At 52.8% G+C, this 17,957-nt stretch overlaps 1 protein-coding gene across 1 annotated transcript in view; it reads left to right on the top strand.

Annotated features, from left to right (window-relative positions):
- KIF6 (kinesin family member 6) overlaps positions 1 to 17,957 on the top strand; it is a 484,487-nt gene that overhangs the window by 459,228 nt on the left and 7,302 nt on the right. The window contains exons 20-21 of the mRNA XM_058306677.1: positions 12,575 to 12,664; positions 14,313 to 14,419. Of these exons, the coding sequence (XP_058162660.1) occupies positions 12,575 to 12,664; positions 14,313 to 14,419 (197 nt within the window). The remainder of the gene's footprint in view (positions 1 to 12,574; positions 12,665 to 14,312; positions 14,420 to 17,957) is intronic.

Genomic DNA, 17,957 nt, shown 5'->3' with positions numbered 1-17,957 from the left:
GAGAGGGATATCAGCGGCTGAACAGCAGGTAGCAGGCCTGCTGGGACACAGGGGAAGTTGAGTAAAAGGTTTCTCATGACCTCTCAAGAATTCAGGGGAGAGATGAGCAGCCTCCAGTAACACCACATGAGGGCAGCCCAGAGACAGTTTCCCCAAATGATAGGAAAGCCCAGCTTCCCCACACAGCACCTTCTGCAGCAGGTTCTCGCTCATGCCCTGCATGTTATTGTCTCTTTCAAACCATGCAACCCCAGGTGGCAGAGCCATTGATGCATGCCTCCTGCCCTCCTCCTTCACTCAGACTTGGTACAATCATGCCAGAGGCCAGGGCAGCCGAAGCGGGACCTCAGCCTTCATCGCCAAGGAGCTATCCTGTGACTCTGAAATGGAGCTGGGCTCTCGTGTTGGAAATGTGGTATAGAGCTGTTTAAAAACAAAAACAGGGGGCAGATGTAGCTCAAGTGGTTGGGCACCTGCTTCCCATGGATGAGGTCCTCGTTCAATGACCAGTACCTCCTAAAAAAAAACAAAAAAACCTGACAGTACTCTTGATATGATGTGATAAGAACAGCACTTTACCTCTAGGCTCTTGTTCTCAAAACCCCATAACCACACTCTAATCATGAGAAAAACATCGGACAAGTCCAAGTTAAGGGACAGCCTACAAAATTCCTGAGCAGTACTCTTCAAAGTCGTCCACAACAAGGACAATCTCAGAAACTGTCACAGACTAGAGGAGGGCAGGGGGACCTCAGTGTAATGTGATATCCTGGATGGGATCCTAGAATAGAAGAAGAAGAAAAAGAACATTATGCAAGACCTAAGGAAATCTGAACCAAGTATGTATGAATATTGGTTCATTAGTTGTGACAAATGTATCATACTATTATAGGAATGTACAATGAGGAATGTGCAGAGTATAGGAGCTGCCATGAATTTTCTATAAATCTAAAACTATTCTAAAATAAAAGCATATTTAAAAGAAAAAAGGAAAACGTACTTTGGCCCAGTGGTTAGGGCGTCCGTCTACCATATGGGAGGTCCGCGGTTCAAACCCCGGGCCTCCTTGACCCGTGTGGAGCTGGCCATGCGCAGTGCTGATGCGCGCAAGGAGTGCTGTGCCACACAAGGGTGTCCCCCGCGTGGAGGAGCCCCACGCGCAAGGAGTGTGCCCGTGAGGAAAGCCGCCCAGCGTGAAAAGAAAGTGCAGCCTGCCCAGGAATGGCGCCGCCCACACTTCCCGTGCCGCTGACGACAACAGAAGCGGACAAAGAAACAAGACGCAGCAAATAGACACCAAGAACAGACAACCAGGGGAGGGGGGGAAATTAAATAAATAAATAAATCTTTAAAAAAATAAAAAAATAAAAAAAAAATAAAAGAAAAAAAAGGCCAGTTAGTGGGCCCTCCTTTGCCTGGCTGGGCAGGGTTCTGCCCTCAGTAGCAGGGTCCTGGCTTGTATTCTAGTTTCAGAAAACCAGTTGTATCTGAGCTCCATACATCAGGGGTCAACAACTGGCAAGGTGTGTTTGTTTGGCTAACCTGGTGTAATTAGATAGCTGTAGCACTCTGGGCAATGCAGGCAGCTTAGCGTTGGTGTCTAATATGTGCCCCCCCGTGTGTGTTGACTTGGTGTAGTGGGTTATATTGTGTCTGCCAGAAAGACATCCTCAAGTCCTCACCCCTGGTACCTTACTTGGAAGTAGGGTCTTTGCAGATGTAAATAAGTTAAAGATGTTGAGGTGAGATCATCCTGGATTTAGGTTGAGCTCTAAAGTCAATGACTGTCATCCTATAAGAAAAAGGAGGAGAAGGTTTGACACAAAGAGACACAGGAGGAAAGACCATATGAACACAGAGGCAGAAATTGGAGTGATGCATCTACAGCCCAGGAAACCAAGGATTGCAGGAGTTACCAGAAATTAAGAGAAAGGCATGAGGGAAGCAGACGAGGCTCAGCTGATGGAGCGTCCACCTAACATACGGGAGGGCCCAGGGTTTGAACCCCAGGCCCTCCTGGCCTGTGTGGTGAACTGGCCCATGCGCAGAGCTGCCACAAGGAGTGCCATGCCACACAGGGACACCCCCGCGTGGGGGTGCCCCACACGCAAGGCGTGTGCCCTGCAAGGAGAGCCGCCCCACGTGAAAAAAGTGCAGCCCTCTCAGGAGTGATGCCACACACACAAGAGCTGACACAGCAAGATGACGCAACAAAAAGAGACACAGTTTCCCAGTGGCACCGAGGGTGCAGGTGGGCACAAAAGAACACAAAGCAAGTTGACACAGAGAGCAGACAAGGGGTGGAGGAGAAGGGGAGAGAAATAAATAAAATAAATCTTAAAAAAAAAAGAGAGAGAAAGGCATGAAATAGATTCTCCCTCCAAAATGAACCAACCCTGCCAATACCTTGTTATCAGACACCTGGCCTCCAGAACTCTGAGAGAAATACATTTCTGTTGTTTTAAGTCTCGCAGTTTGTGAAACTTTGTTATAGTAATCCTAGGAAACTAATACAGTTTTGGTACAAGAAATTGGGGTGCTGCTTAACAAATACCTAAAAGTGGCTTTGGAATTGGATAATGTGTACAGGTTGGAAGAATGTTGAGGCACATGAAAGTAAAAACCTAGATTGCCTTAAAGAGACAGTTGATAGAAATATGGATTTTAAAGGTGATTCCAGGAAATGGGTGTGGCTCAAGCGATTGAGCTCCCACCTACCACATAGAAGGTCCCAGGTTCAATTCCTGGTGCCTCCTGGAGAAGACGAGCAAGACCGTGTGCTGGCATGATGAGCCGGTGTGATGTGCTGGCACGGCAAGCTGACACACCTAGGTGACACAACAAGGAGATACAAAGAGGAAAGATAATGAGAGACACCACAAAGCAGAGAGCAGAGGTGGCTCAAGCAATTGAGCATCTCTCTCCCACATGGAAGGACCCAGGTTCAGTTCCCAGTTCCCCCTAAAGAGAAGACAAGCAGACACAGAGAGTACACAGTGAATGGACACAGAGAGCAGATAGCAAGCATAAACAACAAGGTGGGGGGGGCGTGGAATAAGTAACATAAATCTTTTTAAACAGGTGATTCTGGTGGGGGCTCAGAAGGAAATGAAGAGCATGGGATAGAAAACTTATGTTGTCTTAGAGAACACATATATTATGACCAGAATGTTGGTAGAAATATAAACCTCAAAGGTGTTTCTGATAAAGTCTCGGAAGAAAATAAAGAACATGTTATTGAAAACTGGAGGATAGGCAATTTTTCTTATAAAGTAGCAGAAACTTGGCTGAATTTTGGTCTATCTTGGGTGGAAAGAAAAACTTGCAAGCAATAAACTTGAATATTTAGCAGAGGAAATTTCTAAGTGTTTCAGGTTCAGCCTAGGTTTTCCTTGCTGTTTATAGCAAAATGTGAGAGGAAAGAGATCAATTGAGGAAGGAACTGTTATGCAAAAAGGAACCAGCACTTGATGATTTTGGATGTTATCAGCCTACCCAGATTGCAAAGGATGCTAACATGAGGAAATTCACTGTTAAAAAAACATACTCTGGAAGAAGGGCCAAGAGTGTGACTGGACAACCTTAACCTTTTGCTGAACAGATTAGATGTATGACATATCTCAGCAGAAGTCAGGAATAGAGAGAGATGGGGTTGTCAGAAAGGATCTGTGGAGAACCCTCTTGTCTAATGGCATACACACTGTGAATTATACAGGAGACAAGATTTTGGAGAAGGGTTATACGAGCAGAAACACAGGCAGCTTAGTCTGGAAGGGACAGAGACTGGTCAAAATGAAAGATGTTGTAAGACTCCCAAAATTCTACAGGCAAGAAAAAGCCTGATAGAACTACTTGGCTACAACCACATGCTTCCCTTCTTGAGAAAGGAAGAATGACTCCAAGGACAGAACTGTGGTTGCAGAGACAGAAGCCAGAGAAGTGGGCCCAGTTGCAGGAACTGATGGAGCCTCCATCAGCCAAGAATGCAAAGCATCAAGCCATGGAGGATTATTTCCAAGCCTTGAAACCTAATGGAATTTCCCCTACTGGGCTTCAAACTTGCTTGGGACCAGAAACCTCATCATTTCTTCCAATTTCACCCATTTAGAATGGGAGTATCTATCTTATACCTGCCCCAACATTGTATTTTGGAAGCAGATAACTTGTTTTCTAGGTTCTCAAGTCCACAGATCCTCAGATGGAGGGGAATTTCATCCCAGAATGGATCCTAACCAAAGTCTCACCAATATCTGATTTAAATGACAATATTTTGCACTTCTAAACTGATGACATTTAGGACTTATAGCTGGTGATGTAATAGGTTGGGACTTCTGGGGACGTTGGGATGGGGTGAATATATTTTGCACATGAGACAGACATGAAATTTTAGGAAGCCAGAGGGCAGATGGCAGTGGGTTGAACTGTGTCCCTCAAAATGATATGTCCGAGTCCTAACCCCTTCACATACCACGAGCATGACCATATTTGGAAATAGGGCTGTGTAGATGTAATTAAGTTAAAGATGTCAAAATGAGATCATCCTGGATTTAGGGTGGGGCCTAAATCCAATGACTGGTGTCTTCATGAGAAAAGGGAGAGGGAGGTTTGACACGCAGAGAAGCCATGTGACGACAGAGGCAGAGATCGCAGTGATGCATCTCCAAGCCACGGGACTCCAGGAACTGCCACTAGTCACTAGAAGCCGGGATAAGGGCCTGGTGCGAATTCTCCCTCAGAGGTTCCAGAAGGAACCACTCCTTCCAGCACCCTGATTTTAGATTCCTGGCCTCAGAACTGGGAGAGAAATTAATTTCTGTTATTTTAAGCCACCCAGTTTGTGGCACTTTGTCACAGCAGCCCTAGAAAACTAATATGCGTGGGTACCTGCTAACTCTCTATGGGCACCTGAGTCTGTGAGACATGTGCGTCTGCCCTCTTCCCCCTGAGGGGTCCCTCCCTGAAACGAGGAGACCCCACAGAGCGTGTATGAAAACCACTGGTCCAGGCCACCCAAGGGAACAGAGCTCCCCAACTCATTGCTCTGGCTCCGTTCTGAATGTCCACCACGTGCAAATAAGCTCTCCTCTGAACTGTGAGGCCGTTTCCCAGCCTCTTTTCTGATTTCTTACCCAGCTCCTCCTGGTGGAAATGTCCTGCCCAGCAAATAGGAAGCCCCATCTCTAATTTTTCTTTTGTTTCAAAGATAATGAAGCACGTATGCGTGTGTGTTGGTTGTGTGCATTTGCATGTGTGCTGGCTGGGCTGTCAGGAAAGGACACAGTAAACAGAGTCACTGCATCCAAGACTGCAAGATAGAAACAGGCTGTGCTTGCCAGGAGATCCTTAACTCTGAAGCGCAGAACCTTAGATTTTAAATGTGTGTGTCAGATCACCAACAGGAGCTCTCCCCAAGCCCTGCTCCTGGAGCTCCACCCCAACGCCTTCGATGGCTGGTGGAAGGAGGGTCTCTGGGGAAATGGCTGGCGGGTGGACCCCTGGAGGGCATTCTTCAGGCCCTTTCATGCCCTCTTCTGGGTAGGGCTCACAGAGAAAACTGAGGGCCCTGCCCAGTGTTAAGGGCCCTCAGCTGCGAGTGGGCTGCACCCCCAAGTACGCTGCCCGCAGGTTAGATTGGCTCCCAAGACTTGCCCGCGGGAGGCTTACGATAGCAGGTAAGAGGAAGAGTGTCCCTGCTGCAGATTTGAAAGAGCGAGGCCTAGAGGTTCTTCTGACAAAGAAGTCACCTGCCATTTGCTTTGGCATGCTGGCAGTAAAGAGCCTACAAACCTCTAGCAGGGGTGAGGCAGGAAGGAGACCGTGTCCCAGTGCATGTTGGCTTCTCGCACATTCTCTAGGAACAGCCAACAGTGGAGGATTAGTTGCGGATATTCTTAAATTCTCCAAGGCCTTCTTCTTTCACAGTCGTAATAAGCTCTGCCATGTATAGAGGGCCTTCCTGGGCCAGGCACTGAACAAATGTACCAACTAGATATTATTATTGTCCCCATTTTACAGATGAGAAAACTCAGATTCAGAGCAGTTAAGTAACTTGCCCAGGGTCACACAGCTAACAAATGGTGAGATCAGAATTTGAACCCAGCTCTGTCAGTGCCGCTAGCACAAGCTCCTTACAACTGGATCCACTGTTATTGGCCCTCACCATTTCAGATGCCCGAGGCTTGCAGAAAAATGCAGTGGTTGGCTGGTTTCCTACAGGAGAGGACAGGCAGTGTTCCCAGAAGATCACAGGGAGGCCTCTCGGGAGGGTCGGTTCCCTGAGAGGTGAGCCACCTGCACCCAGAGCCCCTGGCAGGGAGAAGGCGCGACGGCCTCTGGTCCCACAGGGCAGCTGGTTTGCTCCAGGCTGGTCAAGGCGTCATCCTGAAACCATCTCTGGCCTCAGAGCCCAGTGCCAGCTCGCCGGGCTCAGCGGGCGGGAGCTGTGGCCGCGACTCCGGCTTTTCTCTCTGGTTGTCTCCCCTTAAATCTCACCGCAGTCTCCTGAGGACGTGCAAGGTCCTGGGGCTGCCGTGCTCAGAGGCCCCCAACCCTCTGCCCTTCCTGCCCCCTGGGGAAAGCGGGCCTGTGAGGAAGGAGGCCACGCTGGGATCCCGAGGAAGGGCCAGGAGCCGCAGGGTCTGCTCTCTGCCTCCAGCGCCTGCTGGCCCTCAGGTCTTGAGTTCCCCGGGACTGGGCAAAGTCGGTGTGCGGGTCCATCTCCTCAGTGGCTAAACGGGGCAGCGTTGAGTGAGGGTGACAAAAGGGACCCCTTTGAGAGCCTCGGAGTGTCCCAGAGTGTGTCAGGCCTTCCCAGGGAGGTTGTCTACGAGTCCACCGCCCACCCTTGCGACCCAGAGCCCTGCGAGCAGGTCACGGCAGGTGGTTTGTAGGCCCAGGCGGCTGCCTTCCCTGACGTCACCCTCCAGGTAATGAACACGTGATTCATGGCGATGTACTATGTGCCCACTATGCAGGTGTAACAGATGCCTTTCCTTCATCACTTAATCCTCACAGTGGTATTCCCACATCGGATGAGGAAACAGAGCCGGCCAGAGTCACGCAGCTCAGCGTCCCCAGCAGAGCCAAGACTTGAACGCGGGTCTCGCGGCTCAGCCCGGGTGCTGCCCCGCCAGGCCGGGAGCTGGTGATGACTTGCCCAGCCTGTCGTTTGGCTCCTGTAGTAGAACTGCTGTGGCCTTGTGTGCATGTGTACATTGTCCCCCTACCTAAGAGAAGCCCCCTGAAGGCAGAAAGCCTTTCACTGGCTTCTCTGCAGCCTTTACAGTACCTCACAGAGTCGCTCAGGGAGGGCAGATGGGGCTGAGACCTCACGGGTAACAACTGGCCTCCTGTGCTCACAAACTGGCTTCGCCGAGGCGTCTACACAGGGCCTCGGGCCAGGCCGGCTGGCCTCTGCACGGCAAGAGACGACGTTACTTGTGGCTTTTGTGGGAGAGGAATGCTTGAACCTTCAGCTGAAGGGAATTCTAGTGAAGCACAGGACTATGCACTGCACGGTGAGGGAGCCCTCCAAGTATCTGGATCTGGAATGAGGGCTTCTAGAATCTTCCTCCATCCAGGGGCTTGCCTGGTAGCTCTCTTAGCCCAGAGGGAGGGGGGAAATAGAATGTTGACCCCCAGGCCCGGGCCAGGATTTCCATCTTAGGGAGTGACACGGCAGAGAGAGATGGCGCTTCCCATCTGAGCGTGGGGGGCGCTGGGGGCTGGCTCTCCCGCCCCCCACAGCCTGGCCCAGCACCCAGCGTTGCTCCTCAGTCTCCATCTCCCTCCACCCCATGACCCACGAAAGCCTGGAGTGGCAAAGCTAGATCGCCTAGCAGTGCGTTTTAGTGGAAACTACCACCCCTAGGAGGTATTTAGAAATGCGGGCGAAACGGATAAACAATGAATCGTTTTTAGTGTAAGTATGTCCCGAACATTACATGGGATATACTTACACCAAAGAGGGATTTGTTTATCTGAAAGTCAAATTTAACTGCGTGTTCTGTATTTTTATTTGCTAAATTATTTGGAGGACAATTATTTGGAGGCCACAATGACTGCTGGGTGGGGCGGGAGGTGCTACTGGCCTTTAAGGTTGGGGCCAGGTGGCTGGACCTCCTGCAGTGTATGATGGGCTGTTCCTGCCCCCACAGCACTGCCACTGAGAACCCGTAAGTTCAAACCAACCCCTTGTTTCATAAACGAGGAAACTGAGGCTTAGCATGGGACCATGACTTTTCTTTTAGCTGCCTGGAGCTAAGATAGAGTTACGACTTAAACCCAGACCTTCCCACTCCATGTTCAATAGGTTTCCTCCTGCCTTCCCACCTCTTTCCACTCCCCTGTCCTATCCCTGCCTGCTGCTTCACTCCCTTCTTTTTCCATCCTTTTCTTCCACTTTCTTGCTCTATCTACCTTTCTTCCCTCCTGTAGCAGTTTGATATTATTTATGAATTCCAAAAAAGGCATATTGATTATGTTTGTAAACTGGTCTCTTCCTCTGGGTGTGATAACCCTTTGATTATATTAGATTCCACAGAGATGTCTGATTAAATTCTGTTAAGATGAGGTCTTTAATTCAACCAAGTCATTAGAGTGTGACTCAGCACTGAGTCCCAGCCCCCTTAGTGGGCTGATAAAACAGACTCTCACACAGAAATAGACAGAGCAGAGAAGAAGAATACAAAGGAAGAGAGGCAGCTCCGAAGACAGAGAAGAGGATCCTGTGGCCCAGGAAGGGAGTTGAACCATTCGTCTGACAGTTTACAGCTGACCTTGTGAAGAAAACAGAGCAGCTGAGCCCAGAAAGAAACGAGCCCGATGCCAGCCCACAGCTGAGATGGGAAGAAACGGGGATCACGGAGCCTTAAGAGGAAAGAGGAAGGCTGAGCCCTCACAGACATCGCCCGCCATCTTGCTTTAACACATAGCAGCAGACTTTGGGTGAGGAAGTACCTCTTATAGTACCTTGAGTTGGACTCTTTAGGGCCTTGTGACTGTAAGCTTTTACCCTAAATAAATACTCTTTATAAAAGCCAGCAGATTTATAGTACTTTGCATCAGCACCCCTTTGGCTAACTAGTACATGACTTCACATTCGCTTACTCTTTCTTTTTTTTAAATCTTTCTCTCTACAATTCTTTCCCTTTCTCCCACACTCCATATCAGCCAAGAATACCACTCTATTGCTTGTCCATGAGTCCATTCTGCTGCCAGTTTTCACCTGCCGGCATCTCTGAGTGAGTGTCCACCATAGAATAGGTCTGAGGACTAGCAACTGGGAAGACCTTCCCAGGGAACCCCCTGGGAATCCAGTGGTCAGGACACTCCGCCCTCAGCATTCATCCACCTGCCCTGTCTCTGGGCATTCCTGGAATGTTTTGGGTTTTTTTTTAAAGATTTATTTTATTTATATCTCTCCCTTTCCCCCACCCCAGTTGTCTGTTCTCTGTGTCCATTTGCTGCATGTTCTTTTTTGTCCACTTCTGTTGTTGTCAGCAGCATGGGAATCTGTGTTTCTTTTTGTTGCATCATCTTGCTGCATCAGCTCTCCCTGTGTGCGGCGCCATTCCTGGGCAGGCTGCACTTTCTTTTGCGCTGGGCGGCTCTCCTTACGGGGCGCACTCCTTGTGCGTGGGGCTCCTCTATGCGGGGACACCCCTGCGTGGCACGGCACTCCTTGCGCGCAACAGCACTGTGCATGGGCCAGCTGCACACGGGTCAAGGAGGCCCGGGGTTTGAACCGCGGACCTCCCATGTGGTAGACGGACGCCCTAACCACTGGGCCAAGTCCGCTTCCCATTCCTGGAATGTTGACATGATCCCCACATCTTAAACCCGTTACCTGTAGAAGCTCAGTTGAGAGTTTCACAAAGGGTGAATCATAGGAATTCCAACCACAGCCCTTCCACCAATGTGCCCTTGGGCAAGTCAGCTGCCTACTTTGGGACTCTCTTATCATAAGATGCATCAAGGTCTCTCTGACACTATCATTCTATGAGCAGATAAATGTTCCAGTGCCATTTAAGAGCTGCTGGAGCAGGAGATAAACCCCCATCTGTTTCAGGTGACGCTCCAGAGTGGCCACTCTTGATGGTGTCTGGCTGCAGGCCACAGGGGACTGGGCCTCTGCTTCTTGACTTGTGAAAGAAACCTGATTCCACCACTTCCCAGGGACGCTTAGGTCCTGGAAGCCGATTACACTAACTAAATTCATAGCCCTCTGACTGGTAACCCAGGAGGCCTAATTATTATTAATGTGGCTTATTCATCCTAATTAAGAAATAGGTCATTCATTCTGATGGCTAGTGTGTTCTTTCTCCAAAAGGAATATTAATATGAGAAATGAATTCAGTGTCAAAGGCTGCTTGGTCAGGAGAGAGGCACGGCAAAGTTCATTCCTGGTGTGACGCTGAGGGTTAGAGAAGCCCAGCTAGGACACTCCAGCAGCTTGGGGACCAGGGGATTCATTCCCTCGAGAGCCCCAAATTTTCACATTGTGCCGTCCTCCTGCACGAGCCACTTCAGGCAATGTGCTGGACAGCTGGGCCTCTGCAGAGGTGCTGGGTGCCCCATCAGCTGAGGTGCCATCTCCCCCACTGTACAACCTGTTTCCTCCTGTCTCCTCCAAGGCAGGGACGTGCTTACCTCTGTATCCCCGGCACCTAGCAGTGTCGGCCACACCACAGATAACATGCTCAGAGAGCGTTGATTAATGAATGCGTTGTTGTTCAGGTGACCATGTAGACGTAACAGCACACAAGAGGGTCAGTTTTTTTCAGAAATGGCCCCTAAAGCTTTCTTCCCACCCATAGTTCATTTCTCCCCTCTTCCACCCACTCCCAACCCTCAACTTCGCTGCCTGTGAATTAGCCCTTGAATCTGAGAAAAGTCTCCACTGGGAAACCATTGGATTAATGAGCCATTTTGTGTGCCAATGACTTGGTCTTGCAAGACTTGCTATAGCTTCCAGACTGACCTTGACTCAGCTGTAATTGAAGCACCAGGCAAGATGGGAATATCGCAAGAATTGGCCATGGTTTTCCAAAGAAAAGGGTGCGGAGTCTGCCACCTTGTGGCTGTCTCTGGTCTTACAACAGCCCTCACCAGACCCCAAAGATCCTCAGCTCCCAAGGGCACAGTGCACTCTCTGCACTGATAGGACAGGAGTGTCAAAGGCGGGGAGGGGGCGTGCCCTGGACTCTGATTTCCTTCCTCTTTGTTTGTCCCCGAGTCTTGAGCATGTGCAGGCAGGTCCAGGGTAAGAGGCCCTGCCCCGAGCTGAGATGGAATGGGGGAAGGCAGGAGCCAGGGCAGGGCTATACTCGTAGGCAAGACTAGCAGGTTGTCCCAGGCCCGTGGGATGCCTTGCACTGAGTGGGGTAATTCTGGCAAAGCCAGCGCTCCTCTCTCTAGCCCTGGCCCACTCCTAGCCTGAGCTCCCGTCTCTAAAAGGAGCGTTCTCACCAGGCGACGCTTCAGTATCTTCCATCTCTAACACTGTCTCTAGGCAGAACCATCGCAAGGCGAGGGAGAGGGTCCCGTCACTGAATCCTTAGAGCCACAACTTAAATAAGGCCCTGTGTCATTGGGGGTACGTGGAGTAAACCGACATCTTGGGCCAGATTTGCCCGCTGGCCTCTTCACCCCTCAAGGGGCACTGCTTGGTTCCGCGGTTTACAAACTTCCAGGAGTCCAAAGCAAGGGGGATGCACCAGGCAGCCTTGTTATATGGGCACAAAAGTACATCAGCAGGAAGCAGATGGGCTCAAGCAATTGGGCACCTGCCTACCACATGGGAGGTCCCAGGTTCAGTTCCCGGTGCCTCCTGGAGAAGGCGAGCTGGCGTAACAGGCAGGCACAGTGAGCTGGCGCAACAAGATGGTGCAACAAAGAGACACAATGAGGAAAGACAATGAGAGACACAACAAATCAAGGAGCTGAGGTGGCTCAGGTGATTGAGCGCCTCTCTCCCACATGAGAGGTCCCAGGTTCAGTTCCCAGTGCTTCCTAAAGAGAAGACGAGAAGACACAGAGACATCAGCATGACCTGACTCTTCCCTCAGCAGCATGGAGCTGGCCAGCTGGCCCCACCCAGGGCCACACAGTGTGGTCAGCGATGGGCCACGTCGTCTCTAGCATGTGCTTCCTCAGAACGCCACAGAGTCCAGCATCATGGCTCAAAGCATGGGTCTGAAGTCTCAGAGGTGTGTTTAAATCAAGGCTCTACCACTCACTGGCTGGATAACTTGTAGAATGCCTTGGACCTGCCTAAGCCTCAGTTTTCTCTTCTATAAAAGGGGATAATGACATCCACCTTTGAGGCTCTTGAGAGACTAAATGAAATGATGTTTTCAGGGTGCTTTCCCAGGGCCTGGGGTGATGGGGTCTCTAAGTGGCAGGTGTAATTATCGTTGTTTTACTTCTGCAGCCAACGCATGCAATGCTCCAAGGCTGAAAATTAAGGTTTAAACCATTCAAGACAGAGGGTGCGTGGCTTCTAAATGTAAGTCCTGAATTTCTCTTCTTGAAATCTCCCAGACCTTTGGCTTTGTCGGTTTGTTTTTTGCAGTGATGTGCATGCCAGGAAAATCCCGTCCTCACCTTGCCCGACGCCTCCCAGCCAGGAGAAGGGCGGCATCGGCACCTCCCCGGAAGCCAGGTCTGTGGCTCCTGTCCTCCCTCGGGCACCCGTGACAGCCCCTGCAGTGGGCAGAGTGGGTCCGAATGGTCTGTCTAGCTCCCCCGCAACACGAGGTAGCCACACAGAGAGCAGGGCCGGCTTCTGCCTTGGGGCCCCGGGAAACCCCTGGAAGCTCTGACAAACCCCAGTTCCCGGGGCCTGGGAGTTTCCTCCCACAGTCGCCAGGGCCCCGCGTGAGCAGAGCTGTTCCAGGGCTCTTTGTGAATGGATGCACCTGGTCCCATAAAGGAATGAGCAGCCCGCCAAGCAGCAGCGCCCGCGTAGCCCACCAGCCCCACCACGGAGGGGGGTGGGCACAGAGCTGGCCAGCCTGGCCTCGAGGCCCACGAGCCGTTTGTTTCTGGGCTCCTCAGTGTCTCCCCAGCACGGCACTGTTTGGCATGTCCAGGCCTTGGCACCCTCCCTGTCCTCTGGCTAGGACAGCGACCTGCCCTTAGTCACCAGGCAGACCCTACTCTTCGCCCAAAGATGAATTCCACCAATTGCCACCCCACAACCCACCAGGCAGAATGAAAGGCTCCGGCCCAGCTTTCCCGCCCTCCCTGCATGACTCTGCCTTTGGCACTTCTCGCTGAGCTGCTGCTAAAATGCTAAAAATTTACTCGCAGCAGTGAATAACACTTTGTTTTATACAATCCCGACTGCCCTTCGGGAAGGGGATGCCTGCCGTGTGGAGGCTGGGTGCAAGGGTGGAGATTTGGTGAAGCCAGAAGAGGGCCTCGCAGTGAACTTTTTTTAAAGGGGCGTGCTATATAAATAGGAGCTGGGTGGAGAAAAAGGAGGGAGAAGGGGACCAATAACCCTCCCTTTTAAGGGCATTTCCTGGAAATTCCAAACAACACATCTCATTGGCCAGAACCTGATCACATGGCCACACATAGCTGCAAAGGAGCCTGGAAAATGTATTTTTTTTAGCTGCAGCCATTTGCTCTGCTAAATATTATGGTTCTGCTTTTAAGGAGGAGAGGAGAACAGTTGTCTCTACCTTGAGGGGCACTACCTAAGCCACGGTGGGGGAAATGGGGATACCTTGGGGAGACTTCCTAAAATATATGACATTTAAGTTGGGTGCTGAGGAAGACATGCCCAGGTGAAGCAGGTGGAGTTGGGTAAGTTGGAGGCAGGGGCAAGAGGGCTGGAGGTGAGAAAAAGGGAAGGCAGTGAGAAAAAGAACATTGCACTCTGTGAAGGGCTGGGGGAGAGCAGTCCTCTGCCTGGACATGGCAAAACCAAAGATGCTGAGCCTTGAAGGAGCTTCGTATATTCCAGTGACAGAAAGTCAGGGCGGCCCGAGCTTAGTGAGCCCCAGGGACCTGGCATGAGCAGCCAAGGACCAGATCACACAGGTCCCGAAGGGTCGTGGGACAAAGTTTAAATTTCCTTCCAAGAGTGGCAAGAAGCCACTAAAGGGTGTTAAGCGGGGGGTGATGACCTGATTGGCATTGTGAAACGAATGCGCTGGCCGCTGCGCAGAGAGGGTGAGCGAGGCTAAGGGGGCAGCCATCCAGTGCGAGCCGGAGCCATCAGCAGTGGCACCCTGGAAAGGTGAGCACCGAGCCCAAACAGAAGGTCTAGTAGTAAAGTGTGACGCGTGGTTACCCCCCAGCATCCCCGAGAGACCAACGTCATCCATCCCTCTCACCGGGGACAGCCAGACGGACTCCGACATCCTGGCATTCATCAAGGCCAGACAGAACATTCTGCAGAAGAAACGTAAGTGCAGCTCTCGCTCCAGGGCCCCAGGTCACTCACCGGGCACTTGACGGAAGGCAGGAGGGGAGGAGGCTGGAGCAAGCACTGAGATAAGAAGGAAGTAGGGAGCTTCCTCCATGTCCCCAAAACCACAGGGCTGGCCTTCCGGCCACTTCTCAAGTGCCCAGCCTCTGCTTCCTCCCGTGGAAGCCACCCCAGGGTCAAGGCGGTGACTGGCCAAAGGCTCCTAGCCCACCTGGCACAGCGTGCTCTCCCTCTGCCAGCTCCTCAGCTCCTCTTGTTCTCTGTCCCCCAAGGCGGCCCCCTCCCGGGCACAGCCCTCTCCAAAGCGGAAGGGGCTGCGTGAGGGTTTGGTAACTTGTTGACTCTGGCTGTGAAGCTCGCTCCCCCATCTGCGTGTGGCTCTTGCCGATGAACTGTGGACATAAACACCACTTGAACCCAAACACATTTTAAGTCAGAAAACAGGAAGAAAAGAAGGACCTTCCTGGGCTTTGTCATGGACCTGGCCCCCCTCCTCTTGACAGCCACCCGTCTGCTGCAGGCAGGTTCTCTCTTCTCCTGCCTTTCATGTCCTTAGATACCCACAGGGCCCCTTACCTCAGCCCTGCTTTTAGTCTTAGTTCTCTTCTCAGTAGTCAAAGACTGATAGAGGGGAACCGGCGTAGCTCAGTGGTTGAGCTACATCTGCTCCTCAGAATTCTTTCTCTCTTTTTTGGGGGGGAGGGGGTACCAGAGCTGGGAATTGAACCCTGGGCCTTGTATGTGGGAAGCTGATGCTCAACCACCGAGCTCTGCCGGCTCCCTCTGTCAGGCTTTGCTGCTGCACCACTGCCATTCTGGCTGTCTCAGTCTGAGACCAAGGAAAGCCCTCGGCTTCCAGGGCTTTTCACTTCCTGTCCCTACTGCTTGGGAAGCTTGTGCCCAGAATGTCGCCCGGCCACTCTGGTCTCACCTTCCAGCTCTCGGTTTAAATCTCGTTTCCACAGAGGCCTCCCCAACCCCATCAGCTAAAAGCGCAGCCTTCCCAGGGGCTGCCACGACATGACCTATTTTGGCGACTCTGGCGAACTTCCCAGCACCTCAGGTGTCTTATTTGTTTGTTGGTGTCCGTTCCTGCGCCGTTTCTCCAGGGCTTGACTCAGTGTCGCTCACTGGAAGAGCCCCAGCGCCGAGCCCGGGGCCTGGCACGCGGAGGGCCCCCAGCAAACCAGTGTCTGTCCACTGACTGTCTGTGCGGGGGCCATCGGGATCATAAACCCAGTCCCCACCCCACAGGGAAACTGAGGATGAGAGAAGGCGAGGCGAGGCGCCCGGCGTCACGGCAAGCGGGGGGCGGCGCTGGGGCTGCGCAGCCCTCGGGAAGGCCCTGTCAGTGGGGCCGACGTTGCTGGCCTCGGGGAAGACAGCGCAGTGAGCAGGCCGGCCTCCCGGCGAGGGGCAGGAGTGCAAGGCAAGGCCGCCCGCCAGCTGGGATGCGCCGCCCCTGCGCCCACTGCCGGCCCTCTAAACCTTCAGGGGGTTTGCCGTGATGCCTGGGGCACGGGAAGCCCCGGGATAGGGTGTCATCCCAGTGTGGGCTGACCCTGCTGCGTCCTACCACCCAGGGTCCCTGTTTGACACGTGGAAGCCTATGTGATTCCGGGGGTAGCGGGAACCCACTGAGGAATCGCAGCTCATTCTGCTGCGGGGAGAGGACAGAGTTTAGGGGCCAAGAGCAGAACAGTTATGAGGCTGCACGAAGGTCAGGCAGGGTTCAGGGGGGCCTGGACTTCCACTAGATCAGACACGAGGTGCGAGGGAGAGAGGAGAGTCGGGTGGCTCTGCCATCTGTCGGGATGCCATTTAGTGAAGTAAGAAAGGCAGGGAGGAGCAGATTTTGGAGCTGCAGGGATCCAGAGTTCTGGTTGGCCCTTGCCCATTTGTCCTCCATGCGGAGATGCTGAGCCGGTAACTGCACACAGAGCTGAGCATCCGAGCCCCGGGCAGAGGTTTGGGCTAGAAAAATAACATCATGTCTGGATGATGTTTAAAGCCGTGGGACTGGGCAAAATGTCCTTGGAACAGTCCAGATAGAGGTGTTGTGATTGCTGAGAACAGATCCCCAAGCCCTCCAACCTGTGCAGGCAGAAGATCCAGCCAGACCCTGAGAAGGGGCAGCCGGGGCAGGTGCACGAGCGCGGCTCGGCAGGTCTGGAGAAGGAGCTCCAGGCGTGGCGGGCGGGTAGAGCCGGTGCTGCGGGCAGCAGGCCGAGTCAGCAGGGACAGAGCGCTGCCTGCAGGCCGCTTCGCCTTCAGGCTGGCTCTGGATGGCGCTGTGTCAGGGGCGGGAGGGGGAACGAAGCTGCGGGAGCCCTTGAGGAAAGCGTGGGAGGGGAAGAAGCGGAGGCCGCGAGCAGAGGCGAGTCCTCCAGGAGTTTAGCCGGGATGGGAAGAAGAGCAGAGAAATGGAGCCCGAGCGACAGGGGAGTAGGGAGCCGGGGCAGGGCGAGGGCATTGTTTTCAACGGGTGCTTCTAGGACACGCTTATCTACTGAAGGGAACGGTCCAGTGGAAAGAGGGCATCTGATGGGTGGGCAAGAGGCCAGAACCAAGAGAAAATTCCTTGAGGAAGTGAGAGGGACAGTCCAGGGCCTAAGTGGAGGGTCAGCCTTCTGTGACAAATTCATCCGTCCTCTCGAGGAGCCTCCAAGCAATCGGTATTCTAAAGTGATGTTTACTCAGCTTGTGTACACATAACAGAGATGTCCTCACGCAACCTCTCAGAGAGGAGAGGCCTAACGGCAAGGCCTGCGGCAGAGCGGTGTCTCCCTGCTGCCGCTGCCCACGCCGGGGCGGAGGGAGGGCTCGGCTATTAAAGTGTGCACAGCATATCACCATTTACACGTTTTTAAAAATCTCATCTGATGCGCTCAGCACTCCTGTAAGGTGGACAGAGCCAAGATTATGATCCCCCTTTGACAGGAGGAGAAACAGAGGCACGCAGGTAGAGCAACTTGCCCAAGTTCAAGCCCAAGGCAAAGCCAGGCTAGGCTGGGTCTTCTGCCGCGCTCTCTGAAGGGCCAAGCTGTCTTGCAAAGCTGCAGCTACCAAGACGCCCCCCCCCAGTCAGGAATCTGCATTTTGGCCTCAGGGAAGGGGACCTGCAGCCCAAGGGGAGGCCGCCAGCCCCCAGCTGCTGCCGAACCAACAGCAGCCTGGAAGTAATTGGTCAGAACAAACACAAGTTCTTCTAAAGGCCTGGTGTCTTAAAGACCGCAGGGTGACGAAGGCAGCCGAGGGGACGAGGGCACCCTCTGCTGTCAGGTCGGGGCCCGCGGTCCCACAGGCAGGGCCTCTGGCATGCGGCAGATGGCACCGGCCCTCGCCACGCAGCACTTTATAAGCAGCCAGCTTATCGGGCCGCCCTGGCAGGCAAACACGCAGGCGGGGGCCCGGGCACCTTCCCAGCCAAAGCAAACACTGCCTTCTCCCGGGCCCAGGCTCCCCAGCTCTTCATTTAGCAGCACTGCCCTGCGCTTCTCCAGGAGCCTCGTTA

This window comes from Dasypus novemcinctus, chromosome 11 (assembly GCF_030445035.2).
Source record: "Dasypus novemcinctus isolate mDasNov1 chromosome 11, mDasNov1.1.hap2, whole genome shotgun sequence".
NCBI lineage: Eukaryota > Metazoa > Chordata > Mammalia > Cingulata > Dasypodidae > Dasypus > Dasypus novemcinctus.
This window is presented reverse-complemented; position numbering and strand designations above follow the sequence as displayed.